Below are 17,138 nucleotides of genomic sequence, written 5' to 3' on the forward strand. Positions count from 1 at the left end.
TCTTTCTCCTTTTACCAAGTCCCTTCAGGAGCTGTAAAATGTGCAGCTCATAAGTGACCCCTGGGGAACTGGCTACTGCTGCTCCCACTGGGAAAATAGAATTTTGTTAACTGTTTTTGCTGTTCCATTGCATTATTTGATTATTTTATTCCAATATTTGATTATATATGCATTTAAAAATCCTCTGAGGAGCATCAAAATGCTGCATCTGCAGTGTAGTGCTCTGGGCTTCTTCAGGTGGGTTTTTTTTTTCCTCTTTCTCCTCTTCTAAAGTGCCTCTAGAAAGCCAAAACACTTCAAGATCTCTGTTCCAGTGTCAGGTTGTTCAAGTGTAGGTCTGAGCACTGGGTTTTCTGGGAAGTGCATCACACAGGAAATTTATCCCTGTGGGCTTGGAACCCAGCATATTCCAGAGATCTGGCACATCCTGTCCTGTTTCTGGCCTGCAAATGGGACCACAAACATCTTTATTTACAGTGATTCTGTGCCTGCCTGGAGCTCTGGGGGCCATAAACCACCCCACAACTGGCCAGAGGCACTTCTTCAAATCCAAATTAAACTTGCATTTATTCAGCTGTTTTCCAAAAGACCCCAGAGGCAGGATCTGGATGGGAAGAGAGGGACATGATGTATTTTGTGGGGTGAGTTGTGTTGCCAAGGGAGCTCATTGGTGTTGCCTTAGCACCAAGTATTAATAGACTTGAGAAGGCCATGGATGTTATTTTGGTGTGATTACTTCTAATTAATAGCACAGCAGGAGAGTTTAAAAAAAAAATTAAAAAGCTGAGCTACTAAAAGGTTGTCAGGTGTATGAAGATAGGATATCTGCTTGCTGACTACCTGTGAGAGATGAAAATGTTCTTAGGGAGCTTGTCTGATGTGAGTTGTCCTTTTCCTCTCCCCTGAGCAGTTGTCACCATTGTCACTCTCTGGTGTTGCAGGAGTGTGTGTGACTCTGGCTGTGAGATCTTTTCAGCTCAGAAATGAAAGAAGGGAGGGAGCAGAAGGGCAGGGCAGCCTCTCTCTGTGCAGGCAGGGAAGTGCCTGGTGTTTGGGGCAGGATGCTCTTTCATCTCTGGTGGCTTTTCCAGCTCTTCCCACCATCAGGAGGAGCTCTGGAGCCACCCAGACAGCAAAATTCTGTTGTGACCTTCTGAACGTGTCACCACTTAGAAGATAAAGCAAGAAAAAAGCACCAGTGGAGAGCAGGGTGTTTCCTGAGTGCAAAACCTTTCTGTCCCATGGGACCAGCGTTGGCACTTCATCTATATTTAGAAAAGTTGATCTGCACAGTTTAGTCAGAAAAAAAAAGAACAGTGTCAAAGACTCCAAGAATTTGATGATTTGTCAGATAGAAGGTTAAGGTGTGAACTGAGGTGTCAGGGTTGTCACCAGGAGCTGTGATCTCACCCAGCCCATGGCCTGGGGCAGTTTGGGGTGTCTGTGCTGGTCTCTCCCAGCCATAACCCAGGGCAGTTTGGGGGTGTCTGTGCTGGTCTCTCCCAGCCATAACCCAGGGCAGTTTGGGGGTGTCTGTGCCCCTCTCTCCCAGCCCATTCCCGGGGCAGTTTTGGGGTGTCTGTGCCGGGTTCCCCAGGCTCTCTTCCAGCCCATTCCCGGGCAGTTTTGGGGTGTCTGTGCTGGTCTCTCTCAGCCCATAACCCGGGGCAGTTTGGGGTGTCTGTGCTGGTCTCTCCCAGCCCATTCCCGGGGCAGTTTTGGGGTGTCTGTGCCCCTCTCTCCCAGCCCATTCCCGGGGCAGTTTGGGGTGTCTGTGCTGGTCTCTCCCAGCCCATTCCCGGGCAGTTTGGGGGTGTCTGTGCCCCTCTCTCCCAGCCCATGGCCCGGGGCAGTTTGGGGTGTCTGTGCCGGGTTCCCCAGGCTCTCTCCCAGCCCATTCCCGGGCAGTTTGGGGTTCCCCAGGCACACCTTCCCCTGTCCCGCAGCTATGCCATCGCAGACAACTCGTACCGCTCTCTGCGCACCGAGAGGCGGGACCAGTGCATCCTCATCTCGGGGGAGAGCGGCGCCGGCAAAACCGAGGCCACCAAGAAGATCCTGCAGTACTACGCTGTCACCTGCCCTGCCAGCCAGCAGGTCGAGACCGTCAAGGACCGCCTGCTGCAGTCCAACCCTGTGCTGGAGGTGATGCATGGAGTCCTGCCTGCCTGTCCTGGCAGTGCTGTGTGGGCACCTCAGGAATCCTGCTCTGATTCCTGGCCAAAGCAATGCTGGCCCTTTCCAGCCCGACAGGGGCAGCTGTGGATGGATGGGGTGGAGGGGAAGAGGGGATTTGGGGTGGGAGGAGCTCTGGGTCGCTGCAGGGCTCTGCCATGGGCACCTCGCAGTGGGCAGCTCAGTCAGGCTGGGTTTGTTTTCTGGTGCTGTGGTGTCCTCTAGTGTCCAGCCCCAGCTGTGTGCAGTGCCCTGAGAGAGATATTCCTGTGTCCTGAGATAGCCCTGTGCCCTGGATCCCTGAATCCCTGTGTCCTGTATCCCTGGATCCCTGTTTCCTGTATTCCTGGATTCATGGATCCCTGTATCCCCATGCCCTGTATCCCTGTGTTCTGTATCTCTGTGTCCCTGTATCCCATATCCCCGTATCCCATATACCTGTATCCCTATGTCCTGTATCACATATCCCTGTATCCTGTGCCCTGTATCCCATATCCCTGTGTCCCTGTATCCCTATGTCCTGTATCCCATATACCTGTATCCCATATCCCTGTGTCCCTGTATCCCATATCCCTGTGTCCCTGTATCCCATATCCCTGTATCCCTATGCCCTGTATCCCATATCCCTGTATCCCATATCCCTGTATCCCATATCCCTGTATCCCATATCCCTGTGTCCCTGTATCCCATATCCCTGTATCCCATATCCCTGTATCCCTGTGTCCCTGTATCCCATATCCCTGTGTTCCTATGCCCTGTATCCCATATCCCTGTATCCCTGTGTCCCTGTATCCCATATCCCTGTATCCCATATCCCTGTATCCCTATGCCCTGTATCCCATATCCCTGTATCCCATATCCCTGTATCCCATATCCCTATGCCCTGTATCCCATATCCCTGTATCCCTATGCCCTGTATCCCATATCCCTGTATCCCTATGCCCTGTATCCTGTATCCCTGTATCCCATATCCCTGTATCCCATATCCCATATCCCTGTATGCCGTGCCCTGGGTCCCAGGAGAGGTGAGCTCCCAGCAGCAGCAGCAGCAGAGCCCCTGTGGCAGGGAGCTGTGGTGCCAGGGGAGCAGGGAGAGGCTGTCAGATGTGGCATGTGCAGTCAGCAGTGCAGTGGCATTCACTGAGCCTGCAGGGGATGGGAGTGTTTGCCCAGGATCTTCCATCTGCCCTGCCTGCACGGGTGTGAAAGCACTGTCAGGATTCAGGGAGCAATCTGGTTCCTTCTGGGTTTCCAGGAAGGAAAATCCTAGGCTGTAAATTAGTAACTGGCAGCTTCACCCAAGTGTTCATAAATAATCTGATTTGGTACTCTTTTATTTTTCCCTGATTGTTTTAATTTCAGGCCTTTGGAAATGCAAAAACCCTTCGGAATGACAACTCCAGTCGGTTTGGGAAGTACATGGATGTGCAGTTTGATTACAGGGTAACTTGGACTCTGTTCTATATTTCAGGGCTGGTCCCAGTTACAGGAATTCTCTGGGTGTTCTTGGTTTGTTGTGTGTGTGTAGTGAGTGCTTTGCATTTCTTTGGTGACAGCATAAGCAGAGCCTGTGGTAGCAAAGTTTGGGTCCAGAGGGTTTTATGGCACTCACTGTCCTTCCATTCCTCCCTTATTTCTCTCTATAAGGGGACACTGAGATCAGGCCCTTTTATTTCCAGAGTATTTTATTTCTAGTGCTCTGTGCCAGTGGATACCCCCCAAGTAAATCCACAGCTGAGAGATCTGAAGATGATCCCTGTCCTGGGTAGCTTTCCACAGTGTTTGTGTCCACTCTGATCCCAGCAAGGTGGGCACAGTGCAGGAGCTGGGGAGCTCAGCACTGCCATCCTTCCAGGCCTTTAGGGATCCTTTAATCCCTCCACACTCAGTTTTGGTGTTCTCCCTTCATGGTGAATTCCTGGAAGGAATTTTAGCTCACTCAAATCACCCCCGTGCTGGAGCTGACACAGAGCTTGTGGCACACAATGGCAGATCATTTTCTGTGGGCTTTTCCTTCAGATCTTGTCTTTGAACAGACAACCAAGAAGCAGAAACATTTTCCCCTGTGCTGATGAACTCTTTCCACGTGTCTGGTTTGGTTTAGGGGGCTCCTGTTGGGGGCCACATCTTGAACTACCTCCTGGAGAAATCCCGAGTTGTGCACCAGAACCACGGCGAGAGGAACTTCCACATCTTCTACCAGCTGCTGGAAGGAGGGGAGGAGGATCTGCTGAGGAGGCTGGGCCTTGAGAAGAACCCACAGCAGTATCACTATTTAGTAAAGGTGAACATTAACTAGAATTCTTAAAATATTATATTACAGGACCAGGGTATCTCCAATTGTCTTTGTAATTTCTTTCCCTCACTTCAGAAACAACTCTGAGGTGACTGCTATAAAAAGAAACACAATGCATTGAGCATGGATAATGTGTCTTTGATGATTATTTACTTGTTTATATCAAACTGTGTCTTTTTAGGGTCACTGTGCAAGAGTCAGTTCCATAAATGACAAAAATGAGTGGAAGATCATGAGGAGAGCCCTGTCTGTCATCGGCTTCAATGACAGTGAGGTGGAGGTGAGGTTTAGCAGCACAGATTTTCCTACTTTCAAGGATTTTTTTCTTCTTTGATTTAGGATTTCTGATTGAAATCAGTGAATCAATTCAGAGTGAACGTATTCCCTACAAAAATCCTGAAAGAGATACAGAATGCTCTTCAGAAAAGTGAATTAACACAAAAACATGTGTGTTCATTCCATCATCCTGATTTTTGCCTGTTGCTTCTGTGGCAGGATTTGCTGAGCATTGTGGCCAGTGTCCTGCACCTGGGGAATGTCCAGTTTGCTGCTGATGAGCAGGGGAATGCTCAGGTCACTACAGAGAATCAGATTAAATACCTGGCCAGGGTGAGTATCACCAGTGAGGGAGGTATTGCAGGGAAGGTGAATTGTAGATTCCTTACTTTGAGATGGATATCATTATATAATTTTAGTCTGTGATTTAGAAGTTCTCATACATTTCACTTTTATTTCACCTAAATAAAATGCAAATATTATCATCAAACCCATTTAATTGACAACTTCTGTATTTCCCACCTCACCCACCACTGCCTTGAGGTTTCCACCTTTGGAATAGACTATGGAAATTTTTTCCTTTTGGTCACTTCCTTTCAGCCAATTGATTTGTTATCTCATACCCCTGCCAGAAAGGAGGGGAGGGAGGGATTGATGCTGCAGAGTTGTTCAGTGTGAGGAGGAAATGAAGGGTTGTTTCACTGGGCTGGCATTTTAGGAAAATGGAATGAATTGAATCTCCTGCTTGCAGCTGCTGGCAGTGGATGGCTCTGTGCTCCGGGATTCACTGATCCACAAGAAGATCATAGCAAAAGGGGAGGAGGTGAGAACATCCCTGTGGGTTTGGGAGGCAGAAGGGATGGAGTGAATCAGCTCTGGAGCAGCTCCCTGTCACCTCTCACAGGAGGGTGTCCCTGCAGGGATCCCTCTGGTGACTGCTCACCACGAGCAGGACACTTTTCAGTGTCTGTTGAGTGATGATGAAGCAGGAGAAGGGGATCCCTTGTTTTTTGGGGCTGCTGAGTGGTGTTTGTGCTCCTGCCTGCAGCTGGTGAGCCCCCTGAACCTGGAGCAGGCAGCCTACGCCAGGGACGCGCTGGCCAAGGCCGTCTACGGCCGCACCTTCTCCTGGCTGGTCAACAAGGTCAACAAATCCCTGGCTTACAAGGCAAGTGGACCTCCTGTCTGCTCATTTCCAGCCTGATGGAAAAGCAATTCCCAAATCTTTCAGCTGCAAAGAGAGTTACATGCTTTCAGTCATGTCTAAATTGTTTTCCAAATTGTGCAGTGAACGCTGTGATTAGATTATGGAGATCCAGCAATGGATCATAGCTGTGAGTAAATACCTACATTTGTTTTCTGCTCTGTTGCAGGAAGAGAAGTTTCCAGGCTGGAGAAGTACAACAGTTCTAGGACTGCTGGACATCTATGGGTTTGAGGTTTTCCAGCACAATAGGTTAGTATTGATAAATTCTGGATTACATTATTCAGTTATGGTGTTTTCTCATTTTATTCCATTTCTTAGTAGAAGAGGTGGCATTTAAATGTCAGGACATCAGGTGAAAACCTGACAATCACAGGGCTTCTAACACTTAGAATGCTAATAATTAGCATTTACAGCTATTAATAGTCCTGGTATTTTAAATAAATTGGGGTTTTGGGTGTATTCATGCCTTACCTTGAGCTGTGCCTTTGTCCAGCTCTCTCTGCTGGCTGTTCTGGCATCTTCTCATGGTGCTGATGAGCCTGGGGATGGGACTGGCAGGGTCTGGAACCTCCCTGGCAGGCAGCACTGAACCAAGACTCTCAAATTTGCAGTGTTACTGGGCCTCCATGTTCTATTCTTCATGTCCATTTTCCCCTCCTTCTGGAATTCTTTGAGTTCCCTTAAATAATAAACTTACTAAATACATACAGTCATTAAATAAACACCTCACAAAAATCTGTTTATCTTGATTTACTGTATCCCTGCACTGTTTGTACCTCCTCCTGCACAAACAGTGACTATTTTTCTGATTTTTCTTTGCAGCTTTGAGCAGTTTTGTATTAATTACTGCAATGAGAAGTTGCAGCAGCTCTTCATAGAGCTCACCCTGAAGTCAGAGCAGGAGGAGTACGAGTCCGAGGGCATCGCGGTAAGAGCCCAGAAACCCTTCCCTCTTCTCCAGAGGTCCTGGCACCATCTCCCACTCAGGGAATTAAAGAACTTCCCCTTTTCCCTTCTTTTTGAAACCCTGGTAACTGTGTGAGACAGCTGGAAGTGAGTAATGCCATCCCAAGCTCTTACCCTGGTTTTAATAAAGGCAGCGTTAGGAAAACAAATGTGATGAGTGAAAAAGATTTGACAGAAAGATGAAGTCAGGTGCTCTCTGAAATGTTCTGAAATTTCTTTTCCAGTCTTGAGTTGTTTTCACCTAAGTGTGATTTCTTGTCTTTGCAGTGGGAACCAGTTCAGTATTTCAATAACAAAATAATTTGTGATTTGGTGGAAGAGAAATTCAAAGGCATCATTTCTATTTTGGTGAGTTAAAGACATCTTCTTGGATTAGAAATTCCAGGCAGCAGGGTAGTGGAAAACAAGGGGGGGATCATGGAAAAAACCAGTTTATGTTGGAAGTGTTTGAGTAGGTGGGAAGAGCAATAATACACTGAGTAGTGACACCATGAAAAGTCACTGCATCACCTCCATGGGCTCTGGGGAAAGCAGCTCCCAGTCCTGGCAGTCAGGAAAGAGGGAAATGTTTTCCTTTTCAGCTCTAGATTTCTTCATTTATTGAGCTCCCTGTGGAAAGGCCAAAGAGCCAAACTGGGGCAGAGTTTGTGAGGCAGAGCCCAGTCAGAAATCCCTGGAATTTGTGTGTTTGTAGGATGAGGAGTGTCTGAGACCTGGGGATGCCACAGACACGACATTCTTGGAGAAACTGGAGGAGACTGTGAAGAACCACCCTCATTTTCTCACGTGAGTGTTCACTCAGCTGAGGGATTCCAGTGTGTAAATAACATCTCACCATGCTGGGTCCCACACAGAAGATGATAAGTTTCTTTTACAAAGAGATTTGATTGATATTTAAGATAATATAAAATAGGTTGTCAATGCTTAAGTGCCTGACTGAGCTTCAGAATACAATAGGGGCAACAAAACTGTTACTGACTCACCTCTCACCTTGCAGATTAATCACTTCAGTTTTGGAGCTCCAGATGTCTGTTTATTCTGAATGTTTTGCTTTTATTCTGAATGCTCAGTTTAGGATGTTATGTGCACACAGAACCACTCTGCAAGGAACACTGAAACTCCCCTTTTAATTAAACATAAACACATTTAATGACAAATCTGTGACGTGCTGGTGGATAAATTTATTTACCTGAAAACCACCAAGTCCAGTTTACATTCCTTGCTCACCTTTGCACAGTCCTGCTCCAGGACTGAATGTCCTGGTGCTTTTTGAAGTGAATCCTGCAGGATTTTGTTTCTCCTGAAGGATTTTTGCTCCCTCCCCAGGCACAAACTCGCTGACCAAAAGACGCGCAAGTCGCTGGGGCGGGAGGAGTTCCGGCTCTCGCACTACGCCGGGGACGTCACCTACAGTGTGGCAGGTAACACAGGAAAAACAAAATGCATCCTCAAATACATCCCCACATCATGTGATCAACCAGGTTGATTTCAAATCTCAAATCCCTGCCTTGAAACTCCAGTGGAACAGCCTGAGTGGTTTGTTTTTCTTGCAGGTTTTCTAGATAAAAACAACGACCTTCTCTTCCGGAACCTGAAGGAGGTGAGTGTGGGGAGAGGTTTCCAGGAGAGTGAAGAGTTGGGTTTAAAATGACCTGAGGGAAAGGATTCTTCTGGACTCCACCTGGAGGCTGTGTCCCCACAGGGCTGCACTCTGGAAAGACTGATTGAGATCCCAGAGTTCATTTTGTTATTTTAAATAGTTTTGTCCTCAGGTTTCTCTGTTAGTTCTCTGTATTTCATCTCTGAAAACATCTCTCTCTGCAGACCATGTGCAACTCAGAGAACCCCATCATAAACCAGTGCTTTGATAGGACAGAGCTGACAGACAAAAAGAGACCTGAAACGGTGAGAACTCACAAGCTGGAGGGGGCTGTGGTTGTTCCCTCTCCTTGAAACATGAACTCTCTGACATGATCTGAATTCATATTCTGCTGGTTTGCAGCCAGCTCTAAGTCATCCCTTTATGTTTTCATAGTTTTCTTTTTTTTTTTCTCCTAGGCAGCAACTCAGTTCAAAAACAGCCTCGCCAAGCTCATGGAAATCCTGATGTCCAAAGAGCCCTCCTACATTCGCTGCATGAAACCCAACGATGCCAAACAGGCTGGTATGGCCCTGGGGACAGAGGCACAGCACTGGTCCCTGTCAGGGAGGCACAGAGAGGAGCCACATGAAGCCCTGCACGATTTTGGGTTCATTTTGGGTCTGTGCCTGAGCTACTGTAGGGAGGGGTGGCAGTGCTAGCAGCCAGGAATCGCAGTGGGAGCACTGCTCTTGGGTAGAGGAAGGGCATGGTTAAAGTCAGGAATTACTGACCTGTGTAAATTCATTGTAATGTCCTTATTCTCCCTCAGTTTTGGTTCCTCTATGCATAAAACATCCCAAAAGGGAAATTTCATTTTAGAGCCAAATATAGATAATTAAAAAGGGATGGGGGGAGGAGACACAAAGTTGTGTGGGACATGTGCTGTGAGGATTCACTGGAGGTTAAAGAGAATTGTGTGAGATCCAACAAGAGCTGAGCACTGCCCTTGTCTAGAGCAGGGGCAGCTGTGCCCTGACTGTGTTTGTCCCTTTCCTTGGCTGCCAGATCGATTTGATGAGGTGCTGATCCGACACCAGGTGAAGTACCTGGGGCTGATGGAGAACCTGCGGGTGCGCAGGGCCGGCTTCGCCTACCGCAGAAAATACGAGGTTTTCCTGCAGAGGTGAAGAGACTTTGGGATTCTTCCCTCTGCTGCTCCCTCTCCCTGAGCTTCCTCCCATTGCTGTTGAGGCTGGGAGCTGTTACAGCTCAGGGGCAGCTTTACCACCTTGAGGGATGAGAAGCTTGGCCTCTCTCCCTTCCTCTCCCTCCTTGGATTGCACTTCTCTCCCTAAGCTTTCTCTCCTGCCAATGCCCAGGTACAAATCCCTGTGTCCAGAGACGTGGCCCACATGGGATGGGCGGCCCTATGATGGGGTGGCTGTGCTGGTGAAGCATCTTGGCTACAAACCAGAAGAATACAAAATGGGACGGTCAGTTCTGTGTGCTCAATTTGAGGTTATGAATCACTGCATCTCCCTGTTGTCCCTTTGAAATAAAATAAAGCTTCTCTAGATAATGGGGGAAGGAAAGATTACAGAGCCCAAAGGGGATGCCAAAAGCAATGTAAAATGTAATTCTACATTTCTATTTTCAGAACAAAGATTTTTATCCGCTTTCCCAAGACCTTGTTTGCGACAGAAGATGCTCTGGAAGTGAGGAAGCAGAGTCTGGGTGAGGCACTCACACTTGCACTGGATTTCTATTGAAAAAGTTGAGTCTTTTTTACCAAAATGTGCTTGGTCACAGTTGCCAATTGCTGCTTTTCTTGCAATTCCAGCCACAAAAATGCAGGCGACGTGGAGAGGATTCTACCGCCGGAAGAAATTCCTGACCATGAAACACTCAGGTATGAGAGAAAGGGGGAGAGATGTTCCCCCAGCAGCTCCCACAGCAATTCCCATCCTTTTACTGACATTTACCCCATGTATCATATCATTAAAAACTCTCATTCTTGCCCCACGGAAAGCTGGTTATTTTCAGTGGGTTTTCCTGAGCATTTTTGGTGCCAGTTTTGTGTGTCAGTTTTGTGTGGAGTCAGTTTGGGGAGCAAGGAGCTCCCTTAATGCAAAATCTCTGTGTTGTTTTTAGCCATCAACATCCAGTCCTGGTGGAGGGGAACCCTGGGACGCCGAAAAGCTGCCAAGAGGAAATGGGCAGTGGAGACAATCAGGAGGTGTGTGAAGAGCAGCCCAAGCCCTCAAACATCACATTCCTTAACAATAAGATGCTAAAAATAAACTTTCTTGTCACTACAGTTTTTTTAAAAAATTAATTAAACTTATTAAATAAAGCCCAGGAAACAGAACCTTTAAACACCACTAATTTTGATGGCTTTTAAAAATTTCCTAACAATCTTTTCCACACTCACAGGTTCATTAAAGGCTTCATTTACCGGAACCACCCGCGGTGCCCAGAGAACGAGTATTTCCTGGATTACATCCGATTCTCCTTCCTCATGAACCTCAAGAGGAACTTACCAAAAAATGTCTTGGACAAATCGTGGCCAACTCCTCCCCCATCCCTGTGTGAGGTGGGAATGAGCCCTGGGATGTGGGAGGGGAGTCCAGGCCTAGAGGATTGCAGGTTCTTGGAGCATGGTGCTGTTACAACACCGTTTTCTCCTGGGTTTCTCATCCATTTCTGAAACTCCCTTTCATTTTTATCTTAACAAATTCAGTTCCTTCTGTTGAATTGGTTTATCTGGTCAAAATATTCCAGAAAATCCCAGTTACCTTATCCAAATAATTGTTTGGCTTGAAAGTACAGCTGGAAGGAAGAAAGGGCACAGCAGTGCAGAGAGGAGGGATCCTGGTGTTTATTCCCCCTTTTAAAGCAGCTGGAGAAGTCCCAGGGCAAACCCTCAGAGAGAAAGGCAAAAATAATACTTACTATTTAATTCCTGGTCAGGAAACAGCTTTTTAACCCAGCAGTGCATTTTCTGCAGTTGCTGCTGCTCTGTTGGGTTTGCCCCTGGTTCTGGGCTGTTGTTGGATGTGTCCCTGTGGGTGTGTCCCTGGTTCTGGGCTGTTGGGTGTGTCCCTGTGGGTGTGTCCCTGGTTCTGGGCTGTTGGATGTGTCCCTGTGGGTGTGTCCCTGTGGGTTTGTTTCTGGGCTGGTGGGTGTGTCCCTGTGGGTGTGTCTCTGTGGGTTTGTTTCTGGGCTGTTGGGTGTGTCCCTGTGGGTGTGTCCCTGTGGGTGTGTCCCTGTGGGTTTGTTTCTGGGCTGTTGGGTGTGTCCCTGTGGGTTTGTTTCTGGGCTGGTGGGTGTGTCCCTGTGGGTTTGTTTCTGGGCTGTTGGGTGTGTCCCTGTGGGTTTGTTTCTGGGCTGTTGGGTGTGTCCCTGTGGGTGTGTCCCTATGGGTTTGTTTCTGGGCTGGTGGGTGTGTCCCTGTGGGTGTGTCCCTGTGGGTTTGTTTCTGGGCTGGTGGGTGTGTCCCTGTGGGTTTGTTTCTGGGCTGGTGGGTGTGTCTCTGTGGGTTTGTTTCTGGGTTTGTTTCTGGGCTGGTGGGTGTGTCCCTGTGGGTTTGTTTCTGGGCTGGTGGGTGTGTCCCTGTGGGTTTGTTTCTGGGTTTGTTTCTGGGCTGGTGGGTGTGTCTCTGTGGGCCTGTCCCCAGCTCTGACCATCCCCTCTCCCCTGGGCTCCCCAGGCGTCGCAGCTGCTGCGCAGGCTCTGCATGCAGAACATGGTCTGGACCTACTGCAAGAGGATCAGCCCCGAGTGGAAGCAGCAGGTACAGGGCACCTCTGCAGGGTTTCCTGACAGAGAATGGGGGAGAGGAGCAGCTGGATGGACTCAGGGCATTCAGACTGTGAATTGCTGCTTTCTGGGGTCCCACAGGAGCAGTCACTGGTTTGGGTTTAGGTCAGACACAAAACACTAAAAGCCTGGAATGTGCATAGAAGAGACCCCATTCTGTACATATTTCAATAGGTACTATTTAAACAGGCTGTGGAGCCAAGCCCCCACATAATTTCTCTATTGAAAGGCCCTGCTACTCTGCCCATGGAAGCTAAAAATACAAGAAGCTGCATTATTCTGCCTGTACCATGTAAAGTAAAGAGTAAGAATCCTGCAGACACAAACCCAGTCATTTTCCAAACAGAGAAGTTATAGGAGCAGTTTCAGCTGCTCTGTTGTAACTAAAAATAATAAAAATTATACTGAGATTTGATTCATCTCATGGAAAGGAAGGGGGAGGGAGTTTTTGTATTAAAAAAAAGTTCAGTAAAGAGACATAATAGATGTTGGCTGTGACTGCCATGAAGGTTTTCCATTGCACAGTCTCTCACCTCCTGCAGTGCATGGACACCTGGAATGAAAGGCTGGGGCTGAGCCTGTGATTAAGGACATGGGATTAACTCAGCTCAGCAGCTGCTTTCCCCCAGCAAACCAGACTCACTGATAAGGAGGCTCTTTTATCCCCATTTTTCCCTGTAAATCATCCCAGGTGCCTTGTCCTGTATTACAGCCTTGGCCCCAGGTACAGCACTGGGGATTTCCCCCTTTGCCAGAGCCTGGTTTGTTCTTGGAGCCCAGGGCTCAGGTCACTCACAGGGGCTGGAGCTCTGCCACCTCCAGGGACTGAAAGTTTAGGGTGACCCCTCAGGAATTAAATGATGACTGCTAGTAAAACCACAAAGGGAACATCTAACAGAAATGTATCTTTCTAATGAGGTGGAGTTTTATACTAAACAAGAAAACTTCTTTTGTCCTTGCAGTTGGAACAAAAAGTAATTGCCAGTGAGATTTTCAAGGGTAAAAAAGACAATTATCCTCAGAGTGTTCCCAGGCTCTTCATCAACACTCGACTGGGTGAGTGAGGGGGTGCCAAGTTTAACAGAAGGAAGGAAGAGGGGGATTAATGAACTCTTTTCTTGCTGGAAATTCCTTTCTGACCCCCCTCTTTGTTTTTAATACAGGTAGAGAAGAAATAAATACTAAAATCCTTCAGGCATTAGAAAATGAAGCACTTAAGGTGAGAGATGTGTCCCAATATTTTTGTCAAGCTCCCAGTTATTAAGCAAAGGGGCAGATTAGATTTCTGGAGAAAGTATAGCAAGAATTTTACCTTGTATTAAGCTTGTAATACTTTTGAGGACAGTCTGGGAAGAGTTGATGGATTAGCAGGGGGAGATTTGGGCAGTTTAATGATGTTAGTTAAGAAGTGAATGGGTGACAACTGGAGGGGAAGGGGGAAACCCCCAGAGTGACACCAAACCTGGGTTTCCCAGGCAGTGCAGCCAGCAGGGTGTGTCCAGAGCTGCTCTGGGGCAGTGAGGAAGTTGTGGCACAGAGAATTTGCTGCATTCCCCGTTTGCCAAGGGCTGGCAGTGCCCCAGGGGGCTCCTGGCCCTGCTCACTCGTGTTTCAGTACGCAGTGCCCGTGGTCAAGTACGACAGGAAGGGCTACAAGGCGAGGCCACGGCAGCTGCTGCTGACACAGAGCTCGGCCATCGTGGTGGAGGAGGCCAAGATCAAGCAGCGCATCGACTACTCCAACCTGACAGGTGGGAATGGCACAGGGCTGGGCAGCCCCTGAGCCTGAGCCTCAGCTGCACTGCAGGATGTACCCTACAAACTCCAGTTGGGCTTTGTCCAGGACAACAATGGGATGAGCTGATCCTGGCAAGCATTTTAGTATCGTGAAATTGCATTTTTCTAAAATGAAGATCCATAAAATGTCACTGAAATGCCTCAATTCATCTCCCTCGACTCTCCCCCTGAGTGATTTGCCAGTTGCAGAGCCTGGCCCTGGGGGAGTTGCCCCATTCCTGCACAGCAGCTGCCTGGCCCACTGCTGCAGCTTCTGGCCCTTGGAATACCCGACAGGGATGGGATTCTTAGGGAGGGGGAACTGCCGAGCCTGCAGTGGGGTCACTGCAGCCTCCCCCTGAGCCCCTGCAGCCTCTCAGCTGTCTCTGTGGAACAGTTGCTGCATTCCTGGGAGGGGCTCTGAGCCCTCCCAGCTCGGGCAGTGCTGGTGACACTCCCATCTCTCCCCCAGGCATCTCTGTCAGCAGCCTGAGCGATAACTTGTTTGTGCTGCACGTGCACTGTGAGGACAACAAGCAGAAGGTACCTGGGGCTCAGCCCTCCCTCCTCCAGCCCCTCTGGAGAAAGGGTGAAAGGCACAGGGAGGAGGGGGTGGCTTTGTGCCAGTTCTTCCCTGTGCTCTCAGCTGGGGCTCAGCAGTGCCTGTTCATCCCCTCTGGTGCTGTCCCTGTCCCCTGTCCCTTACAGCAGGGTAGTTTTGGTACAGAGGCACCAAAGCCATGACCCTGAAGCATGGATTCTCCTCCTAGGGAGATGTTGTGCTGCAGAGTGACCACGTGATTGAGACACTGACAAAAACAGCCATTCTGGCCAACAAAATCAACAATGTCAACATCAACCAGGGCAGGTGAGTGACACCAGGGCCCTGCTTCTTCGGTACCCCATCCAAATGTACCCAGTCCAAGGCTCTGGTAACACCCAGCTCCTGCAGAGTCCCACACACTCACCAGGGCTGTTCTCACCCTTTGCTCTTCACAGCATAAAGTTCACAGTAGGACAAGGCAAAGAAGGGATCATTGACTTCATCTCGGGATCAGAACTGCTCATAGCCAAAGCCAAGAACGGGCATCTAACAGTGGTGAGTGTGGGCTGGGATCACTTACCCTGGATCCACCCCAGCATTCTGGCGTGGGACACATGCCCTGGGATGTTCCTGCCACTGGCAGTGCCCTGCTATCCCAGCCTTTCCCCCAGTTGGAGCCAGGCACAGGGCTCCTGCAGCCTCCTCAGCAAGGGATTCACTGCCCTAGCACTCACTTTGTATTTCCACCCCCTAAGATTCATTTACTCCATAGCAAATCAAATTTTAAATACATTCAAAAACTCCAAACAAAATCCTCTCCCCTTCTCAGCTTGGTTGTGGTGATCCTGGCAGTCAGATCAGCCCCAAGGCAGATTTATGCACTTATTCAGAAATCCAGAACAAATCCAGACTGCACTGACTCCCTTTGCAGCAGAGCTCAGAGCTCCCATTAGGACCAGAGGCTGCCCAGCCTCTGCATGCGCAGGAATTGAAACTTCAGTAGCATTTTGAACACTTTGTCCTCCTCCTGCAGGTTGCTCCTCGGTTGAATTCCCGATGATGACAAATTCCCTGCTCCAGGACCTTTCCTTCCATGAAATTGGCTCAACATTGCTCCCAGCAAACCCCCCTTCCTCGCTTTGCTCTGTTATTACCAAAGACCTGCACTTTCAGAACCACCACAGAATACATCCTTGCTCTCTTGTCTTACTCTCAGAGTCCCAAACAAAGGCCTTCTCCTCTCCTTACCTGACTGAACGTGGGGTCCAGCACAACATCCCTGCAACCACAGCTCGGGACCTTCAGCTGGGCTTTGAGAGAGTTTAAAAGCCCTGATGGAAATGACCAAAATTTGTGCTTATCATCACCAAAAAAAAAAAAAGCACAATCAGAAAACAAGTAACTCTGCTGCTTTCTCAGCCAAATCACTGAAATGCCAAACTTTGTATTCAGAATGTTTTATGAAGAATTTTGCTCAGAGATGTTTTAATGCTTTGTGTTACAAATATAGTGAAGCCATATTGTGTAAATGAGTAAAACCTGTAAATACTTTATAGCCAAGGATGAGATGCACTACGAGAGATGGAGTTGATGTGAAAACTTCTATGTTTTAGATTTGGAGTTTTTGTTGTTTTTAGTTTATGGTTACAAGGTATAAACTGAAAACCCATCATGTAATTTCTTCACTCATCAGGAGCCAGAGACTTTTAACTTTTTGAAGTCAGCTGTCCCATTTCTTGCTATTTTTATACCATAGGAATTTTTCATATCCACACAAACACAATGTAATACAAACTGCAGAGGTTACCACTGCTCTGGGCTGGCCATGGGATGAACATGACCTTCCTCCCCACCTTTCCTTCCCTGTCTGGGAGTCCCCACTGCTCCTTCCTCACACAGCTCCGCAGGCTCAGAGCAGCACCTTCAGGAAAAATGGCTTTTCCTCTTGTTCCTAGGTGTAACTGGAAGTCTGATTCTTACAGTATTTATACCAGTGCCTCAGTGCTGCCTTACCAGGGAGGGCTGGGCACTGCTGCTGCCCCACAGAGACACAGGGGTTGGGTGCTGGTGCAGCACACGTTCCTCCTCAGCACTTCTTTAACCCAAACAGCTGCAGGGTGCAGGGCTCCATGGGGAATTCTGCTGCATCCATGGCACAGCTGCCCAGCCTGTGCATCCTGCTCTACTTGCCTTAGACATCCTTCCCCTCCCTCCTGCTGCAGCCACAGCCAGCCCTGGATGACTCAGCCACTGCTGCCAATCACCCTCTTCTCTGGCTCCTGACACGATGCCATTGTCCAGCCCTGCTGTGGCCTGGAATGTGGGATACACTGCAGGCATCCCCAGCTGTGCTCAGTGTGTGCAGAGCACGCTGCAGATGTTGGTGCATAACCTCTGCCAGACTACACTGAATAAATTTTTACAAAAAATACCAACCCCCTTGTCTTTGGTGCAGTTTCCTTACATGGCTTAGGGGGAGGCTGACCCCAGCCTGTGT

The 17,138-nt window shown here is 48.5% G+C and overlaps 1 protein-coding gene across 6 annotated transcripts in view; it reads left to right on the forward strand.

Moving 5' to 3' along the window:
• Positions 1 to 17,076, forward strand: part of MYO1C (myosin IC) — a 49,605-nt gene extending 32,529 nt beyond the window's left edge. For 4 of the 6 annotated variants that reach the window (XM_079324964.1, XM_079324967.1, XM_079324968.1 and 1 more), the window contains 29 exons: positions 1,947 to 2,145; positions 3,538 to 3,618; positions 4,280 to 4,459; positions 4,653 to 4,751; positions 4,967 to 5,080; positions 5,499 to 5,570; positions 5,796 to 5,915; positions 6,121 to 6,203; positions 6,777 to 6,882; positions 7,188 to 7,268; positions 7,615 to 7,706; positions 8,247 to 8,341; positions 8,474 to 8,520; positions 8,745 to 8,825; positions 8,979 to 9,084; positions 9,568 to 9,685; positions 9,882 to 9,995; positions 10,160 to 10,236; positions 10,343 to 10,411; positions 10,654 to 10,738; positions 10,936 to 11,095; positions 12,212 to 12,295; positions 13,284 to 13,377; positions 13,485 to 13,540; positions 13,937 to 14,072; positions 14,570 to 14,640; positions 14,868 to 14,965; positions 15,097 to 15,196; positions 15,675 to 17,076. In XM_079324964.1, coding sequence (XP_079181090.1) covers positions 1,947 to 2,145; positions 3,538 to 3,618; positions 4,280 to 4,459; positions 4,653 to 4,751; positions 4,967 to 5,080; positions 5,499 to 5,570; positions 5,796 to 5,915; positions 6,121 to 6,203; positions 6,777 to 6,882; positions 7,188 to 7,268; positions 7,615 to 7,706; positions 8,247 to 8,341; positions 8,474 to 8,520; positions 8,745 to 8,825; positions 8,979 to 9,084; positions 9,568 to 9,685; positions 9,882 to 9,995; positions 10,160 to 10,236; positions 10,343 to 10,411; positions 10,654 to 10,738; positions 10,936 to 11,095; positions 12,212 to 12,295; positions 13,284 to 13,377; positions 13,485 to 13,540; positions 13,937 to 14,072; positions 14,570 to 14,640; positions 14,868 to 14,965; positions 15,097 to 15,196; positions 15,675 to 15,701 — 2,845 coding nt within the window. In that variant the 3' untranslated portion in view covers positions 15,702 to 17,076. Of the gene's footprint in view, positions 1 to 1,946; positions 2,146 to 3,537; positions 3,619 to 4,279; positions 4,460 to 4,652; positions 4,752 to 4,966; positions 5,081 to 5,498; positions 5,571 to 5,795; positions 5,920 to 6,120; positions 6,204 to 6,776; positions 6,883 to 7,187; positions 7,269 to 7,614; positions 7,707 to 8,246; positions 8,342 to 8,473; positions 8,521 to 8,744; positions 8,826 to 8,978; positions 9,085 to 9,567; positions 9,686 to 9,881; positions 9,996 to 10,159; positions 10,237 to 10,342; positions 10,412 to 10,653; positions 10,739 to 10,935; positions 11,096 to 12,211; positions 12,296 to 13,283; positions 13,378 to 13,484; positions 13,541 to 13,936; positions 14,073 to 14,569; positions 14,641 to 14,867; positions 14,966 to 15,096; positions 15,197 to 15,674 lie in introns of all 6 variants that reach the window. The other 2 variants (XM_079324963.1, XM_079324965.1) reach the window with 1 other exon arrangement.
• The last annotated feature ends 62 nt before the right edge of the window (positions 17,077 to 17,138 follow it).

The sequence above is a fragment of the Erithacus rubecula genome (assembly GCF_903797595.1).
Source record: "Erithacus rubecula genome assembly, chromosome: 22".
Classification (NCBI taxonomy): Eukaryota; Metazoa; Chordata; class Aves; order Passeriformes; family Muscicapidae; genus Erithacus; species Erithacus rubecula.